The sequence below is a fragment of the Watersipora subatra genome, chromosome 7 (assembly GCF_963576615.1).
Source record: "Watersipora subatra chromosome 7, tzWatSuba1.1, whole genome shotgun sequence".
NCBI lineage: Eukaryota > Metazoa > Bryozoa > Gymnolaemata > Cheilostomatida > Watersiporidae > Watersipora > Watersipora subatra.
Genome location: NC_088714.1, coordinates 21,439,575 through 21,459,748, shown reverse-complemented (window position 1 = coordinate 21,459,748; position 20,174 = coordinate 21,439,575). Strand labels below are relative to the sequence as shown.

General features: G+C 35.0%; 1 protein-coding gene across 2 annotated transcripts in view; it reads left to right on the top strand.

The window, feature by feature from the left end:
- Positions 1-20,174, top strand: part of LOC137399213 (uncharacterized) — a 75,541-nt gene that overhangs the window by 42,581 nt on the left and 12,786 nt on the right. The window contains exons 11-23 of one of the 2 annotated variants that reach the window (XM_068085223.1): positions 807-1,007; positions 1,170-1,202; positions 2,091-2,318; positions 3,528-3,625; positions 4,255-4,466; positions 6,337-6,538; positions 7,127-7,217; positions 8,455-8,666; positions 9,837-9,932; positions 11,309-11,497; positions 12,468-12,594; positions 13,770-13,865; positions 16,239-16,441. In XM_068085223.1, coding sequence (XP_067941324.1) covers positions 807-1,007; positions 1,170-1,202; positions 2,091-2,318; positions 3,528-3,625; positions 4,255-4,466; positions 6,337-6,538; positions 7,127-7,217; positions 8,455-8,666; positions 9,837-9,932; positions 11,309-11,497; positions 12,468-12,594; positions 13,770-13,865; positions 16,239-16,441 — 1,988 coding nt within the window. The remainder of the gene's footprint in view (positions 1-806; positions 1,008-1,169; positions 1,203-2,090; positions 2,319-3,527; positions 3,626-4,254; positions 4,467-6,336; positions 6,539-7,126; positions 7,218-8,454; positions 8,667-9,836; positions 9,933-11,308; positions 11,498-12,467; positions 12,595-13,769; positions 13,866-16,238; positions 16,442-20,174) is intronic. The other variant, XM_068085224.1, reaches the window with a different exon arrangement.

The following is a 20,174-nucleotide window of genomic DNA, read 5'->3' as shown; positions in this document are numbered from 1 at the left end:
TTCAGGCAAATGTGTTAGCGTTACTGTTGTCTATCGATTCTTCTCTATTTGCTTCGCGAGAAATTTTTTATTGATTGCGGTGAATAACAGTGCTTGATATTTATGCTTGCTGCTCTATCGCGATTGGCTCGATGTTTGTCAGGGAGCCAATCTCTGAAACTTACCAAAAGATAACAATTTGCTTTGCAATAATATACCTTTATTTAGAGTAACTCAAAATTAAATGTATTTGGAAACATGAAATAATGTTTTAGTTCAAACTGTTGATGCCAAATATTTTAGGACATAACCATTTATGTCTCCACGATGCGGGAAATAGAAATCATTAACTGGTTGTCTCAAGACTGTTTGTAACTTCACAGTTTTGCCTTTAGTCTCCTTTGGCTTTCGCTTGAGAAAATTCTTTTAGTGGCATGCTGCTTATGTGCTAATGAGAAGACAACTCCATAAATATAGGCCAATACATTTGTTATGCTTTGAGCACTCATATTGTCGAAGCTATAAAATTTCTATACAAGTATTTATGCTGCAGCTAATCATATTAATGTTGAAACTTTATGCTAGCCATGGTGGGTACTATGTAATAAAGATTTAGTACATAGTACCTTGGCAGGTACTATGTACTAAAGCTCTGTGTTCTGGTGAATGCTCTAGCAAGTCTGTACAAAACAGTATTCTCTTCGCTGAGAAGCTCGACCACAAATTTCTTCCTACAAGCTGTTGATTTTTGTGTGGGTGCAGGTTTCTGCTACCTTTTAACCGCTGACCCTGTTTTTACTGTTTCGATATCTTTTTCATTTCTTTAGATTCTATTGACACAGCACTCGATGATGTGATTACATCTCGGATGCATCTGCCAAATATGGGTTTAATGTTTGCTTTCTGGCATACCTCGGGGTCAACATTAAACCCAGTAAATCTTCGGGGTGTAGATCTAACCATCGACGAGAGCGGCAGTGACATGTATTACCCAATGAGTGAGATGAACATCACACTGAGGAAGAAGGGTAAGTATAGTGAGAGTTCTCCGTTTCAAGCTGCTATCAAGGAAAACTGACAGACGTGTTGAATTTACTGCTTCTTTTAAGTTGCATCCGCATCCTTTGGTTGCCACGCTGAATAATTCTGGGAATTTGTAAATGACTCCGGTTTGATAATTCCTGTACCAGATGATTTGGAAATAAGTGCATCAAATCAAGCAGGTAAAGTTACTCATGTACAGGTGTCGACAGCCTATATGACAAGTGGGAAAGGAAACAGCGCTCTTTAATATAATATGTCTAGCTCAATATATGCTGCCTTAAAGTGGTTGCTTCAGCTCGTGAGCTTCACATGATAACACCTTATCGGGCGCTATTGTCTCTGGGCAGCTCCTTCGCTTACCTATAACATTTGTTTCTGCATTGGTGTTGTTGAGAATTTTGGTGTTTTGTAGATGAGATGGCGGAGACACGACTTTTTCAAGTTTTAACATTTTAACTGTAATCGTTTTGCTTAGCGCTTCGCTTATTTCTACCTACAATTTATAACAGAACTGCTGTAACAACTAGCCATATTTGTTCTGTATGATGCTCGCTCGTGAGATTGAGGATAAAAATTGGCTGTTTATGCCAAAATATGTTTGAAATTTACTTGCAATTTTATGTAACCAATTTAGGTATTATTAAAGATTGTTTAAGTATTGTTTTTCTATCATTTGCGATTGTTTTTGATGTTTTGACTCGATCTGATTGCCGGAGCAATTTAAGACAAAATAGAAAAAACTTGCTCCCAGCTAAAATGTTCAGCTCAATCTAAAGTCCGATTATGACATCTAGAGTTGAAACAGACAGGCAAACTAGAGGCGTGTAACGCTTCAATAGCCGATATCAACTATTGTAATGATAACTAATGACATTTCGAGTATTTTTTTTCTGACCATTTAATCGCTATCAAGTTTTATCGATTTTATTCTTGAGACGTCCTGACAATCAATCACACCACCACAAACATCAAAAACAATCGCAAATGATAAAAAATACCGTTACTTTCTGATGAAGTCTACAAAAAATGGTGTAAGTTTATCTTGAACTGTATCAGGGACTTTGTAGATGAGCCGTATGTAAATGGAGCTAGCCTGTACGCATCGGGTGGCGTCTTGAGCTCCTTCGTCAAACCATATGTGTACGTCGTGGCTCTAGTGCACTACTACTCTTTTCTGCCTCCATTCAACATCCTGCAACACCCGGATCAGGTGGTTGATGCCGTTGTCTATTCTCCTAAGGAGACGAATCTCAGCATCGAGGCCGTCTCTCTCGCTATGCAGAAACCCATCACAAGTAAGTCGAAGAATCTTGATAATCTCACCAGTTACACATCGGTCTTAACTCTACTGTAGAATTTTTTGCTCGATCTGGTGCAATTAATTCATACCAAGAAATTGTTGTATTACCTTATTGGCAATAATTTCATTTCAAATAGAAATGGTTTTTAAATTAGGTCATACAACAATAGTAAAACAAAAAAAGCGCAACAGTTAGTTAAAATCGAATAAATAGTTTGACAAATAATGTTTAAAATGCCTTTCTCCGCTAAGAGAACGGATACTAGGCGGAAGATTGTTAAAGCAGCTGGCAATGATATTTTCAAAATAATTGCTAGCGGTTGTATGCGATTTGTTCATATCACATAAGTTGAAATGAGTTGAGAACTATTGTTGCTGACATAAACTTGGTATTTTTATTGTAAAAACTAGTTTCTATCATAGAGCTTTAATCTAAATTGTTTGGGATCAGCAGAAAATTTTGCACAAGGGATAATGCATTTGCATTCTAGTAAGTCTATACAAGCCATTTTAGATAAAGAGAAACGCTATCGTTTGCACTTCGACCAAAATGCCGACCCTATTTTCTAATATAAAATATTGCTATTAGAATTATCTGAGGCCCAATGTTGAAGAATTTTACTAACAGAAGTGCGTTTAGGTCGTTTTATACATCCTAAACTGAAAATAAAAAAGTATAGAATCGCAATATTATGCTGTAAGTTCTGAGTAAAAAGAAAACTAACTGGTTCTCTTTTTGGCAAAACAATAATCTAGTATCCTAAATTTATTATGGCATCTATTGTTAATTGTATGATCCCTGATGAATGTTTTTGAAAAGGTACTAAGGCGAGCCGTTATAAAGGCTTGCAGTTGCACAGCGATTAACACTTGCTTTGCCTTCTTTTAATTGCAATTTGCAAGCTTCAAAATGCTCTTTACCGTAGTTAAAAAGGAATTGTGCTATTTTAACTGGTTTCACAGTTGATTGAAAGTTCTTAATATGGTCTAGGATTAGGGGTCCTGCATTTATATTCAAGACTGGGTTTCAAATTGTTCAACAAAATTTGTATCTGTTCTTTAAAAAAAACTTTTTGTTTGATGTCATTCAGGCAGTTGTCTTACTGATACCAATGTCGTTGATTCTTGTCTATTTGCTTTGGTGAGAAACTTTCACCGGTTCCACTAAAAGAGCGCTTGATATTTATGCTTGCTGTTTTGTCAGTCCAGGGACAGATTGTACTGGACAAATCCGACTCTCCCGTTATGGTGAACACAGAGAACAAGCAAGGCCTGGTGGACAGCTGGAAGGGTGTGGCCTTGGTGAGTACTGTTCATCTAGTTGTAGTAGTTCCTCGCTACTTCGTGGCTCACCTTGCGCAGTTTCAGTAAAAAATGTTCGTTATAAATGAAATATAAAAGAAAGTTAATGACAAGAAACATTAAAAAAGTTCAATGCACGAATATACAGACATAAAATTCATAAATCTCATAAATTACAAACATGTGTATTGTTTCTCACACGAAATTCAGTTAATCATATAGGTAGGTACGAATATTCAGACCAGATGAAGTCCTAACGACCCCCTTACTATGTAAGTGCATTCTCTGGCTTAGAATACTGGGAGTGAACTTGAAATATAAGTTGAAAGCCAATCAAGATAACTTCACTTTACTTCTTATTATACAGGAAATAGATACAATATGTTTAGAAGGCAGTTTAAGTGTTCTGGTGTTAAAACTTTGGCTCATACATTTTGAAAAATTAGTTTCTATTTCGCAGGTTTTAACTTATCAAGGGGGATGCTGATCCGCCTTAACCGCAAAAAGTGAGGGGTTCCTGTCATTCTTTTCTAACCCTATATCAATCATTGACATTTTCTGAGAGGCTTTTGTCTGCCTACCCATGGAGTATTTGCATCTGTTAATCGTCTGGGTGTTTTTTATGGCAGGACGGTTCATTGTATGAGCTTGACAAGCTGTACGTATTAGACAACGTTCTTCAGTATGCCCGCATTACGATGATCGGTAACAATCAGAACCCATATGTGGAGTTACAGCTCTTAAGTCTTCCATCGGAGTACACAGCCTTGTTTGACGGAGGATTGAGCCTCTCTAATCTCTGCCTCACCGTCTCTGTGTACTCGGCTTCTAGCAACCGACAGTAAGTCTCTGTTCTGTGTCCTCTTCTGGTTACCTCTACCTCTCGAGTAATTGCTGGCATCAAGGTTGCTTAATCAGTCAATCAGACATTGGGTACTAGGTTCAGGGTTGTATGTATGTATAGCGTTCTATTAGCATTAATAATAATAACAGTAGTAATAATAATACTAATGTAATAGTAGGAATAATAATTATAGTAGTAATAGCAGTAGTAATAACAGTAGTAATAATAATAGTAGAAATAATAGTAATAATAATACTAGTAATAGTATTAATAATAGTAGTAATAATAATAGTAATAATAGTAGTAATAATAGTAGTAGTAATAATAGTAGTAATAATAGTAGTAATAATAATAGTAATAATAGTAGTAATAATAGTAATAATAGTAGTAATAATAGTAGTAGTAATAATAATAGTAGAAATAATAGTAATAATAATACTAGTAATAGTATTAATAATAGTAGTAATAATAATAGTAATAATAGTAGTAATAATAGTAGTAATAATAATAGTAATAATAGTAGTAATAATAGTAGTAGTAATAATAGTAGTAATAATAATAGTAATAATAGTAGTAATAGTAGTAATAATAGTAGTAATAATAATAGTAATAATAGTAGTAATAATAGTAGTAGTAATAATAGTAGTAATAATAATAGTAATAATAGTAGTAATAATAGTAGTAATAATAGTAGTAATAATAATAGTAATAATAGTAGTAATAATAGTAGTAGTAATAATAATAGTAGAAATAATAGTAATAATAATACTAGTAATAGTATTAATAATAGTAGTAATAATAATAGTAATAATAGTAGTAATAATAGTAGTAGTAATAATAGTAGTAATAATAGTAGTAATAATAATAGTAATAATAGTAGTGATAATAATAGTAATAATAGTAGTGATAATAATAGTAATAATAGTAGTAATAATAATAGTAATAATAGTAGTAATAATAATAGTAATAATAGTAGTAATAATAATAGTAGTAATAATAGTAGTAATAATAGTAGTAATAATAATAGTAATAATAATAGTAATAATAATAGTAGTAATAATAGTAGTAATAATAGTAGTAATAATAGTAGTAGTAATAATAGTAGTAATAATAGTAGTAATAATAATAGTAATAATAGTAGTAATAATAATAGTAATAATAGTAGTAATAATAATAGTAATAATAATAGTAGTAATAATAGTAGTAATAATCTTAGTAGTAATATCAACAAAGTTATGTGTATTAAAACACAAATTTAAAAGACAGAAATCAAGAATTATTGAGTGAGTTGAACTAAAGTGTTTTAAAAGTTGCTAATCTTATAGTATTGTGGAGGAGTTGGGATAGTGAATTGAAGGTTGTAGTAACAAAAATTTAATTGACTGTTACATGCGAAGGCGGATGTAGTAGGTTGGTGTCATTGAACAAATAAATATAAAATAAAAAAAGGAAAATTCTTTTATCAATTACTAATACAATACTTTATATTTTTTCACATATCTATTTGTTTTAATGTTATATATGTATTATATTACTGAATTATCTATCAGTAGTTCATAGTTTTTTGGGCTGCAGAACGAATGAAATGACTGGCAGTGTCATTATAATGAATATTCGCTCTAATGAATGATGGTATTGAGAATGCAAAAGCGGAACTAGGGATTAATTCATTTTGCATGTAGAGCATTGACTTTAGAGTATATTATGTTGTACTCGTAGATGTACATGTATACCTATCGATGGCCTACTCTAATGTTCTCACATGGCCCTATATAATCTCAACATTTTGGCTGTTAATGATTATTTCATTATCTTGGTTTTTAGTTATAAACTCCAGTTAATGCTTGTGCCATATTTTTATCTGTAGCCAAACAGTAGCATTTTCATTATTCAATGAAGATAACAAACTCATGGTTGGAGGCACTTACACAGCACAACTTGCCCCAGTAATTGCTGGAGATGTGGTCTACTCCCTCACAGCTCCCAGCTACCTCCTGCTCTTCAAAAAGCCAGATCGTTCGACTGACTGTCTACGAGCTGCGAACGTTATAGACTTTCAGCCTGACAAAGTGAGTTTAAACTATGATGGCCTGTTCATCTTCTAATAGGTGCTGGAATAATTTTATAACTAAGCGATTGGCAGCTACATTTAGGTGGTTTTCCTTTACGAAATGAAATTAAACTAAAATGCATCGTCATATTTCAGTGAAATTATTTTTTCTGACAACACTCACCGTTATTAGTATTAGTATCCTGGAAGTTTAGTGTGGCGGAGAGATCAACGAGTGTAATAGTTATACATACAATTACTCCGGAATGCCTGAGTGCAGTCGATTGGCTCAGTTGTTAGAGTGTTGGTCGACCTTGTTAAAGGTCTAAAGTTTGAATCCTGTTTGATGCAATCTTTTTTCCAACCTCCAACTGTGGCTTCGGACGGACAGACAGATATGGCTCTTATTATAGTAAAGATTCAAATATAAGCTGTTCAGAGTAGCCTCATGGTCATGTTTCTTATCTTATACGTAAATACGCGGTTTTCAAATTAAATATCAGGTTGTAATATTTTGATTCTCTGCTCCCACAATAAGGTACCAGCAAGATAAGGTACAAACCTTTGTTGTTTGCTCTGATTGGGATGTGGTGTGCTGTCTTTGTAGGAAACAGGAAGTGATTCACTCGGTTTGACTATAGATGCAGTTGGATTGACACACCAGACGCCCACATCTGCATTGCAACAAAAACTTAGCGGTATGTGTTCTCTAGCATATTGTTCGTCACAGACTAAAGCTTTTTCCGGTGCTGGTTCCATTTATGTTTTGAGTGGGTACATGTTAGTTAAATAACATTATCTGGTTGGAGAAAAGGCAATGCAGTGGATATAAATTTGGTGTAAAGCCATAGTTTTCTACTGTAAACTCAATAAGACTAACTTTGGAAAACGGTTAAAATTTTATGTAGTACTTGCTTTAAGATGTTAAATGTATTTATCTAATTATATGAAGATTGTTGCATCTTAAAACCTGTCCACGTTGCATTTTCTTCGTCTTTTTGTGTAAGGATGAAACAGTGTTCGCTATGATAATTATAGTGTACACAACTTCCAAAAAGTAGGCTGTAATTTGTGCTCTACATTTTACATTTTATATATAGTGTTTCCTTGACCGATTGTTCTCAGTTATCATTGATATAAAATTATGGCAGTGATACTCATCAAGTTAATTTTACAATATCAAAACACTAACACCATCAGCTCAATATGCGTAAACGACACAGTAAAATCACAAAGAGCAAAGTTTGTTGAGTCATGAAAAATATATATCACTCATGTAATATAGTTTTACAAAATACATTTTCGTTCTCATTTTTAAGAAAATAAATATAAATATGAGAATACATTTATAAAATATATAAATATATTTTTCAAAATGTATTTATAAAATATAATAATATGTATTTTAAAATGTATTCTTTAAAATATTTTGCATTTTTCATATATACGTATGTTTGTGTATGTAGTTTTAAATATATGCTTGGGCTATTGCATATGATTCCACAATTTTATGCTCACTGCTTAATTCTTGTATCAAACATTCTCATTTTAGTATAACATAAATTCTTTTGCATGGTTAGTTATCTCATGACATGTAACTCAATTCTGCCAAAAATGCACTCATATGTGGGACAAAAGGCACAAGCCATAACAGCCTTCCCAGATACAAATTTAAAAATTCTTAGTTAGGAAGACTCTGGATGCCATCGCTTTAATATTAATGACAAGCTTGGCGTTTGTCATGGACTGAAAACATCTGGTACCACAAAACATGTTGTGGAAAATAGGTATTGGATGTGTAGAGTATTGGTTATTCCTACTATGATTGTTGATGTGGTTCCTGCTCTGCCATTGGTTATCCCTACCATCATTGTTGATGTGGTTCCTACTCTGCTATTTGTTACTGGCTAAAGCTGCTCTTGGTATGGTTTGCAGATGACACGGAGGTCGCTCGCTGTAATTCAAAGAAGCCTATATTTGGTCCGGCATTCAGTGTTGTCAATCTTACCAAGGGTTGTCCCGTACCACATGATCTCTTCATCTACAAGATCTGTCAACAACGCATAGGCATCATGAGTGATAAGACTGACTTTTATCCTCTCTCCACGGACTATCTTTACCTTGTGCATGTTGACAACACTAACAAGGTAAGACACATGGCTGCCTGACAGCACTAACAAGGTAAGACACATGGCTGCCTGACAGCACTAACAAGGTAAGACACATGGCTGCCTGACAGCACTAACAAGGTAAGACACGTGGCTGCCTGACAGCACTAACAAGGTAAGACACGTGGCTGCCTGACAGCACTAACAAGGTAAGACACGTGGCTGCCTGACAGCACTAACAAGGTAAGACACGTGGCTGCCTGACAGCACTAACAAGGTAAGACACGTGGCTGCCTGACAGCACTAACAAGGTAAGACGCGTGGCTGCCTAGAATTGTACATTTGGATGCACACTCATCAGCAGTAAAAATAGTTTGAGAAGTATTGCAGCTCTTTTGGGTAAAGGTCCCATCTAAAACGATATCTCTTTTGGTGAAAATTTTTTTTCCAGATGTGTTCTATTTTCAAAGTATTCTATAGACCTATTCTATTTAGTTTTTTGCAATACTGTAGATAATTGTCAAATTTATTACAAAATTAAATGGAGTGATATTTCAAATGCTTCAAAATCATTTTATAGAGGCAGTGATGATACTATCCGTAAGTAGCAACCTTCTGCATTACCATTCCTCAGCCAGTACAGTTGGACTGGTGGTAATATTTAGTCTTGCACACCATTACAGCTCCTTCAGCAAACTTTCAGCAACCTTCATCCGCCGTTGGCAACCATAATAAATCATGGGTGCATTCTTCATGGACAGACAAACGAAAATTTATTAGGGCCACCTATTGGCTAGCTATTTGTATATTATATTGCTCATCAATTGTAACATCATTAATCATTTGCTTCTTGGCTTTATTTTCTGCTGACGGGAAACCTGTTTTCCACCAAGTGCAATCCTTCTGGCGGATCTCCTCAGTTAGTAAAGGTTTACTAGCTGTATGGTTTCAGTCAGGGCTAGCAGTGATTCCTTTTGTCAATGAAACAATCATGCTTCAAGTGCACCTACTTATTGCATGTTCCCATCATCTATTCTGGTAAAATTATTGCCATATATAATGGTAACAGAGGGTAAGATATGGCTTGAAGAAGGATGCAATAGGCATTCCAAAACAATGTATCTCCTTTTAACCAAAGCTCTGAGGTTTAGTGTAGTGAGCTATGGTTTGTTTTACAGCCTTCTGTAACCTACTGTAGTCACATTACAGGTGGTGAACGTAACTGCTCTCAATCAAACCTACAGTTATCTTGCTTGGAAACACAGCATAATCAACGCTCCAGACTTCCTCATCTTCTCTACAGACGTACGTGTAAATCTACTCTCTTATTTACTAACATATCTCAAAGTAGGCTGGTGATGTTAAATACTCTGATTATGTCCATTATATGTCTATGTTTGCTAGAGCTGATATTTCATGGGTTCTTAATTGCTGTCTGTAATCAAACATTCTTGTAGTTATTATTAAACTATGTTCCTGCACTGAAATACATGTAAGTAACCTGCAATCTGAGGAAAGAATGTGGTGAAGTCCAAATTCTTCTAAATTATCTTCAACTCCAACAACTGAAAGCATAATTAAACCATAACTGCCACGTACAACTTTTATCTTTTTTTTAGATAAATCAGACACGCTGATTCCGATTTTGTACTCAAAATAAAGATTGGTTGACTAACTTTCAAAGTCATGAAGGCTTTTTTATAGCGTTTCAATATCGGTCTCGAAAACAACACAATTGACACAACAAGTTCTGCTCATAAATTTTTGACGTATGCTAAATTTTTAGAAACGAAAGTTGGGGTGTTTAGTCCAATTTAGAATGATAGAGATGGGTGTCTTGAAACCCATTACTATCTAAACCCAGCCTGTAAAGTAATCTGTCTTTTATAAGAGGTATATAAACTATTTAAAATTGCTCGTAGCTTGTTACAGGATGTTTAAATAGGCTGAATGCTGAAAAAAATGAGCTCAAAAAAGCGCAATTTTATCTCAAGCTAGCGTAATTATCGCGTTTTTTTGAGCTCATTTTTCCTGGCGTTCAGCATATTAAACATCCTGTAACAAGCTTTTATGAAAGTTTATCTAACTTTCATAAAAGACTGAGATTATTTTGAAGGCTGAGTTTAGATAATAGTGGGGTTTAAAAAGCCTATCTCCATCATTCTAATTCAGACTAACCATTCCCAACTTCCGTTCCTAAAAAGCTAGGCTACGTCACATATTTATGAGCGCAGCTTGTTGTGCCAATTGGGTTGTTTTCAAGACCGATATTGAAATGCTGTAAAAAATATTTTATGACTTTGAAAGTTAGTGGACCAATCTTTATTTTGAGTACAAAATTGGAATCAGCGTGTCTGATTTACCTAAAAAACCATAAAAGTTGAACATCGCACCGTTATGGGTTAAACGAACCATCAAGTCCAAGCTAGGATAGAAACTCGCTCATAAGTCAGTGGTTCTTGTACACAAGTCATCACATCCTTTGCAAAAGTATGCAGTCTTTATTACGGTCATCGAATGTCAGGCTTACAACTACTTCAAATAACAAACTCAATAGTGGTAACATGAAAAGTTGTCTTCTCATTTTGGTTTTATTGATGAAAGCTTATATTGGAGATACATGTAGTTGTTAGCATCAGAAGTAAGTTATATATTTAATAGGCTCAATGTGTTTGTTGTAGAGAGTAACTAGCTATGCGCTTGTTTGGTTTCCCAACGGAGCTCCGACAATTGGGAGTCATGTGACTAACCGTACACTCAGTGTTGCTGTCGTGTACCCTCACGAAGATCTTAAGGCTACCGCTACTAGGCAGTTGACGAATATATTACAGACAGCCGAGTTGCCGGAGAATGCTAGGAGATCCCCTGTGGTAGGACTAAATACCTATGAATGGATATCATCCTTGATGTATATAATTTTAAACTATGGTCATACCTTGGTGTACAACTGCCCTCAAAATACGAGAGATTTGAGATACAAGCCAAATGTTGAGCAAGTTTTGCCTTGAGATAGAAGACAAATTTAAGATGCGAGCATCTGAGATGGTTCTTGATGCAGCCGTTATATCAGGTGACTGAGTCCGAAAACAGCATCACTCAAACTGTCTTGTCGTATCATCTCAAAAAGTTTAAGAAATACCAGCTAAAAGTGGAAGTGAGGCAAAAAGAGCCAAGCGGGAAGGTAATCTAAGAATGAAAACGAAAACAAAGTTAAGTTTAGTGCAAGTTTAAAAATTATTTTTAAGTGTGTTTAATAGGCTAAGTGTGTTTAATAGGCTAAGTGTGTTTAATAGGCTAAGTTCTAAGTGTGTTTAATAGGCTAAGTTCTAAGTGTGTTTAATAGGCTAAGTTCACACAGGTTAAATTTAAATTTTGTTGTTATATAGCTTCACAAAAATGTAGCTTACCGAACGCGTTGCTGTCAAGACTCTCTCACACCGTCGTTATCCTGTCTGTCTCGAAAGCTAAAACTCCATGTAGTACTGTGCATAATAATGTTACATTTTATTGCATATCATAACCACTAGATAAGTAGTTGTTACTATGTGAGCGTAGGCAGCTTTTAGAACAGTGAGAAACACATGTTTTCATCGCAATCATCGATGTGTGGTAACTGACCAATCGCATTGAGATGTGAGAAAAATGACATACGAGCTCTGTTCCGGGACACATTTAGCTTGTATGTTGAGGTATGACTGTACTTTGGTGATGATACGAGACAAATATTAATTTGATTTCAGTGTGAACTCTCCCAATGAAGGCAAAATTTAGACACTATTGTCCTATTCTGACATGGTTGATGTTTATATGTTATTTTATTCTATAAAATCTGTGTTCCAGCTATATGCACCGAGTCCTGGGGACAGACGGCACTGTGTGGTTGGATGCAGTCGACACGAAACCAAATTGTCAGAGCTCATTGACTTTGAGACAGTCAATTTCACATTTGAAGATAAGACTTGTTTCAGTATGTGATCCTTTCTTGTATTACTCTATTACTTACTGTATTACTTAGAGTTATAATTTACCAGAGAGCACTGGCTGTTGAAACCATGACAAAAGAGTTGAAATCATATGCTGGGTAATGAAATCATATGCCATTAGTTTTTAATTCATATGATGATAGTTGGAATCATATGCTGGATAATGAAATCGTATGCGGTGAGGGCTGCCTATAGGTAACTATAAACCTTAATCCTTTGAACCCCAATGGCTGGTTTTTCGGCACTCACATGGCTTGTTTACAAAAGGTGTTTCTAAGTAACAGCGTAAACCAATCAAATTAATGTTTGCACAGGATGTTAGACCAGAAATTTCACGTTCATTTGTAACAGTTTTCAAATATCTTTACCTACTTCCTACATTTTAATAAAAAAATTTATTAAAATAAACTTTATTATCGCGAATAAATCGATACAACTCGTTTGTTGGTAGGTCAGGATCTGTACTTGAATGGAAAAAAAACAATTACACGCATGCGTTGAGCCAATAGAAATAGTGTTTACAATCTCTTCTGAGCATAGTTTCACTTAAAAAAACTGGGTTTGTTATCAAAATCTTTTAACAATGACCAGACGTGTCAGATACATTATAGTTGCTGAGGTTTCACTAATTGTAAATCAATGGATGTTAGGCAATTTTTATCGAACAATAATGCTACTGTGAGTGATTTATTTTATTTTTAACAGTAATAATAATGCAGTCAGCTCTAACAATATTAATGACTTGTCTGACTCAGGCATTCTTCCGAAGATGTGTCCGAGCTCATTTTGCAACACATTTGTGGCACTTTTATTGCGTCGATTGATGCAAAATTATATGAGGGTTAATTTGGTATCGAAGCATTTTTTTATAGACATGCGGTTTAAAAGTTATGAAAATTTATACGCACCCTTGTCAAATATTAGGTTTTACCAAATACGTAATTATGTCTCGGTAAAGAAATTTATTTGGTAGCGAAAGAGTTGAGCATCTTGAAACTACATTTATTGTTCAACCGTCTAATTCTAGCAAAATACCTATTGCTTTACTGAAGTTTAAACCTGAGGAAGTTAGTGGAAGTTAGTGATCGTATTGTACAGGTGAATGTGCCTTTTGATCACGACTGACCACAGCTGTGATAGCACTTTTGTGTGTTGCCAGGTGGTTACTCCCAGCAGTACCGAGATGTTCGAATCAATGAGATAAATGTAGACACCCTTGGGTTTAAAGATGAAGGAGAATTCATTGAACTTACAGGTAAGTTTTGCTATTGACCTGAAGGGGATAAATGCAGCTCTTACGTACTTGCTGCCATTCATCAAAACACATCATTAGCATGTGTGAGAGGTTTATCTGTACAAAGTATTGAAACTTTCTTGCTTTTAATTTAGCCATCTGATAGTAATGTATTTGTTTCCCAACAATATTATTGTCTGGTAAATTGTCTGGTAGATGGGGGTCCATGATAGCTTAATTTGTGATTTCATGTAAGTGACTGGGAGCAGCCTTGGTTGAGGGTCGTATCAGTCTTAAGGCTAAACTGCTCAGGCAGCAGTCCAGGATTACCTCAAAGGTATTGCTACATGTATAAGGTCCTAGGCGGTGTTCAGAAGGGGTGTTCAGAATAGCCATTCCGTCATCAATACCTTTTTGTTCTGAACTACTGAGACAGCAAGGGCAATATTAATGTATTTTAACCCTTTGGCAGGGGAAACGACCGAAATGTCGTTTACCGGTTGCGTGGGGAAACGGCATTTATGTCTATTTCGGTAGACGTTTATAAAGCTGTCGCCTAGTAACGTTAAACAAAGGATATGAATACTAGTAAGTTTTAAATATCATCAACAGTATATTGGTCAATGATTTACAACATGAAACGATTATCTGAGAGGCGTTGCTTTGTGCTAAAAGCTAAACAAATTGCGACTCCTTAGAAAAGAATAAAGGTTGGAAAAACCAGTCAACATCGGCTCAACTTTCAAAACGGTAAAATAAAAGATTATTTGATCCTGCGATCGTTAGTGATTTTTTGTCTGATCAGAATAAAAATATTTCAAATGATAGAAGTGATGTAAACTTTTTGGACTTTTAATATACTTGGAATATACAGAGAAAACGATTGTTATGGTGGCTCGCACGGATACGTTATAGCGTTGGACTCTACCGAAAAAAATGCTTCCAAGCATTTCATACAGGGACAGTTGCACATGGTTGTATATTTTTTTGAGTAGTAGATATGTGAATGAATGTTTATGTACAAAAATCTTTGTTCATAGAAATAAATTTAAGATTTGAGCTATGCATGTTCATAAAATATCGGTTTTATTGAATTTTCGAAAATAAATTACACGAGTTTCGGTTGTTTTTGGGGGGCGGCTTATACCTGGTCAAAAGGTTAATAAGCAGCCTCACCTGTCTTTTTGTCAAATATATCATCCAAAGTACATGCAAAGAATATAATTAAAGTAATTATAGTACATGCAAAGAATATAATTCTTTGCATGTAACATGTGCTCACACCTGGTGTGAGAGACCACAGTGTATCTTCTTTTGATGTTGTTCTGCTGAATGCAACTAGTGAGCCATATGGTAACAGTTACTTACTTAGCATGTTAGAGGCTAATACAACATTTCTTCCATTGTGTGTAGGCTAAGATTTTCATAAAATTGCATCTTTGTAAAACTGAAACTCGGAGTTTTGCCAGTGTATGTGTTTATTTTTATCAAAGTTGTCAAATACTGAGCTCAGGTTCGAGAAATTAAGAAAAACAAGTTAAATGCAACATTTTAAAACTTCAGCAGTTTTAAACAGTACTCTCTTAATTTACTAAGGTAATTGTATTATTTATTGTCAAGGTCACCCTATTGCTACATTAGTTCTGTCAAGGTCACTCCATTGCTACAATAGTTCTGTCAAGGTCACGCTATTGCTACATTAGTTCTGTCAAGGTCACTCTATTGCAACATTAGTTCTGTCAAGGTCACTTTATTGCTACGTTAGTTCTGTCAAGGTCACTCCATTGCTGCATTAGTTCTGTCAAAGTCACTCTATTGCTACATTAATTCTGTCAAAGTCACTCCATTGCTATATTAGTTCTGTCAAGGTCACTATATGGCTACATTAGTTCTGCCAAGGTCACTCTGTTGCTATATTAGTTCTGTCAAGGTTACTCTATGGCTACATTAGTTCTGCCAAGGTCACTCTATGGCTACATTAGTTCTGCCAAGGTCACTCTATGGCTACATTAGTTCTGCCAAGGTCACTCTGGCTAAATTGGTTATGTCAAGGTCACCCCATTGCTACATTAGTTCTGTCAAGGTCACTCTATTGCTACACTAGTTCTGTGAAGGTCACTCCATTGTTACACTAGTTATGTCAAGGTCACTCCATTGCTAAATTAGTTCTTTTAAGGTCACTCTATTGCTACATTAGTTTTGTCAAGGCCACTCTATTGCTACATTAGTTCTATCAAGGTCACTCTATTGCTACATTAGTTCAGTCAAGGTCACTCTATGGCCACATTAGTTTTTTCAAAGTCACTCTATTGCTACATTGCACTGTTAGTGTTTCAGATACCAAAACCATTTGTGGTTCTAACATAGCTTTGCTTTAGTGTGTTTCTCATTAAGGAACGCCAAACTTTGAGTATGCGAGTGGACTCTCTGTTGCTCTGATTACCGTGTCTGAGGGAGAGGTAATTTACAAGACTATTGTGAATGTTGATGACACGCTAGATAAGGCGTTCGATTCCAACGGCTTCTTCATATTTGAATACACAAACAACAACAAAACAGCCAACCATTATTCTTCTCTGCAGACGCTTCCTTTTCATGTGAGCAAATTAATAACTATCCAGTGTCAGTAGTTGCAGTTTGTTAAAAGCTTTATATATATATATATATATATATATATATATATATATATATATATATATATATATATATATATATATATATATATATATATATAAGTTTTATGTATATACCATAAAACTTCTATTTGAATGCCATGGTGCTGTATTTTTCAACCCTTGTCCTATTGTGGTGGTCAAATAGAGGTGGTGTTCAAATAGAGGGTGGCGTTTTTTTCAAATAGCTCGTCAGAATTTTTGGGAGATAAATTTAACCCTTCAGTGGGCGAAGCAATGTCACCTATATTTTGCACTCTCTTTCGGGCAGAGCGACATTAAACCTTTTAGATACAAAAAATATGCTAACCTACTTTCAACTAAATAATTGTATTAGAAGCCAAAAAATATCTCTACCAGTTGATATCTAATGCTCGCAATTAACCTGCGATGATATTATAGTCTGTGCTCCACTTTGCAATTTGTTGGAGCTTTCAATGTTCATTTGATTCCAAATTTGAAGGCATAGTTTGATTTTATAACTATCTTCAACAATGTTGCATAAAAGGCTAAAGGCTAATTGCACTCATTAATATGTTTGCTACAGTTTGCAGCCAAAACTGGCATTTTGTGTGCAATAGAAAAGGAGTTATGGGCGTCGATTGATTGTAAGCTGAGCTAAGATAACAGCAAGGAAGCTATCAAATAATATGCTATAAATCTGCAAATTTATAAATCATGTAAAAATAATCTATTAAATGCTACAAATATATCTGCAAGAACAAGTGACATAAACCATATTTATAATTCATGCAAAAACAAAAATTAACTGTTTTGAAGCAAAAATATTTGCATCGTTTGCTTGGCCAGTTGGGTTCTGATTGTTGATTGTTGTTTTTCTGACTGTTCAATACCTCTCACAATGTTTTCTGACCTCAACTCTTTTTATGCACTGCCGAACTAATCGATATTACTGTCCAAACAATTTTTATAGCAGAGCAAAACTTTTATGCGTTACGTTTCGCACAAATGCAACATATAAATGTTTTGCTCGCTAAACACATCCTTTAGCCTAAAACCACTTGTTTATTTACCATCGAGAATGTGAATCATTATTCACATTTGTCAAAGTCTCAAGAACCCATTAAACAAGTAACTACTATTTGCCTTGTACAGTTAGTAATTGTGCTGTTAGTGATTCTGTGTTGTCGCTTTCAAAGTTTTAATGAAATAACCGAAAAGCTTCGGAGTTGGAAAACAAGCTTTGATATGACCGGAAACAATGAAGGCATTCAATTGGCAATTTTATGGTATATCCGTATATATACAAGGTCTGATTCAAAAGTTCTAGAAATGGAGTTGTCTACACTTGCATAAATGTGCGATGAGAAATCCTGTTGCACCGATCGCCGGCTAACATCCCCAGAAAAATGTGACAATGTGTTCTTGTGTGAGCCAACGTTATGTCAAGGTCAGTCGGTTGTTTCGGGCTATTTTTTAATTAATTCATCAAAATATTCAATTTATCGGAACAGCATATTTGTATCAAGTTTTGTGTGAAATTATGGCAAACTGGTACTCAGAGAGTTGTGATGTTAAACATTGCTTTTGGAGACAGGGTCTAAAGAAAATACCAGTCTTTGAGTGGCACAAACGTTTTCGTGAAGGTAGAGACAGCACTGAAGATGGTGCGAGGTATGGCAGACTAGCCTCAGCAAGAACTTGTTCATCGATTGACAGTACAAGGTCACTAGTCCTTGCAGATCACCTCTTACTGTTAAAGAAATTTCTGGCGAGACGGGAATTGGTTTTGGGACTGTTCAACGGGTTTGAATTGTCGATTTGAACACGAGAAAAGCCTCAGGAAAGTTTGAGCCATGCCTACCTTTTCACTTCCCGTTTTCTGTAAAGCAATATTGCGTTAAAAACAACGTGGCCGTTTGGCCTCATCGTCCATATCTACCAAATATGACTGACTTCCTGTGACATCTGGCTATTTCATAAGCTAAAACTCACTAGGAAAGGGACCAGATTTGAGAGTGTAGAATCGATTCATCATGCAATTACAAGAGAGCTAGACAGCATCAATGCCGTTGGCTCTCAGCACTGCATGGCATCACCGCAGAAGAGCCGTGACAAGTGTATTGATACCTGAGAGGAGTAACACTAAAGGATCTAACTAAATAAGTAAATTGAAGCAACACGCTTTGATTTATAGCTCTATTCATGGAACCTTTGGATTGGATCAGACCTCTCACACATGCACACACACATATATATTCAGTGAAACTCGGATATATCGAACACATGGTTAACTCGAATGGATTTGCTTGGTCCGTTCCCACGCAATGATAAATGGCTTTAGATAACTCGACCGAAACTCCGTAAACTCGAACAGTTTTTTTCCAAACGGCTACTGAGACGGTTGTTACTATCGCTTTAGAATATTACTTTATTCCAAGCCATAGAGATAAACATCGACTTTTAGTAGTTCTTAGGCCTCGTTATTACCAACATCGGCAAATATTTTCATTAACGACTTTTCTAAAGGTTTGCAAAAATCAAATTTTACCAAACATCCGCTTAGCGATAAGCCCTCCGAAAGCAAGAAAAGCGAAGTAAAATTAGGATAACTTTAAAGTAATATCGGCAAAATTGATATTGAGTTTTTAATAGTAAAGCAGTTTTGTAATAACTGACTTACTGCAAAATTGATCTTGGTTAAAACGCTCGGTAGAAAAATACGTATGTATTTTTTCTGAGCGTTTTAACCGCGATCAAGTTTTGCCAATTTTAATCTGAGAACTTCCTGGCAGTCACATCACCTAAAGCAACAAAAAAATCTCAAGTGATAGAAAAATATCCATACTTTCTGATTAAAAATATTTAAAACTTCACATGAGAGGCCCTTTAACTTGCAACAAGCAATCTATGCTTTTGATTTATATATAGTTTGTATATGTACATGTATCTACTGATAAATACGTGCACTTATGACTGTCCTGATAACTTGAACGCTCTAATAACTCGAACACTTTTGCTCGGTTCCTTGAAGTTTGAGTTATCCGTGTTTCACTGTATGTATATATATAATAGGAAATATTTTACATACTGCAAGTCTTTACGTATGAAGTTAATTCTGAAAATTTCTTCATTTATTAAAACTGTTGAGTAAATATTCCAATAAGAAAACACTGTCACCATTTAATTGTTTTTGCACCCTAAAAACATATGGTGTTCGTTAACAAATATTGCAAGTAATTGCATGTAATCATAAAATAAATGCATAAGTAAAATATATTTAAGAATCTTTATGAAAAAAACTAAATCATGTGCAAGGAACTGAAGTAATAAATTGATAACCAGTGACATGCAACGTTATTTTATTTTAGAGGCACTTGGAAAGAAGTTTAGACTGAGCAGCGCTTAGGCGCAGAATTAGTAATAGATCTATCTTATGTATCTGACTTTAACTTATACTAAGCGAAGTATAAACGTAACCCCCGTATGTTTATTTTGTTTGTATAAATTTTTTTAGGATTTTCGCCAGCCTTTTCTTGTTCACTTTGGAAGTTGTTGTTGCAAGAAACATTGACTGCTGTGTTTTAGAAAATTCTCTGAGTCTAGAATGTAACATCCGCTGAAACTTTTGGTGTTGGAGGTAGAGATTTCGCTGTTTTATCAGTTGATCACGTTCCTAAAGTATCCACATGTAGTT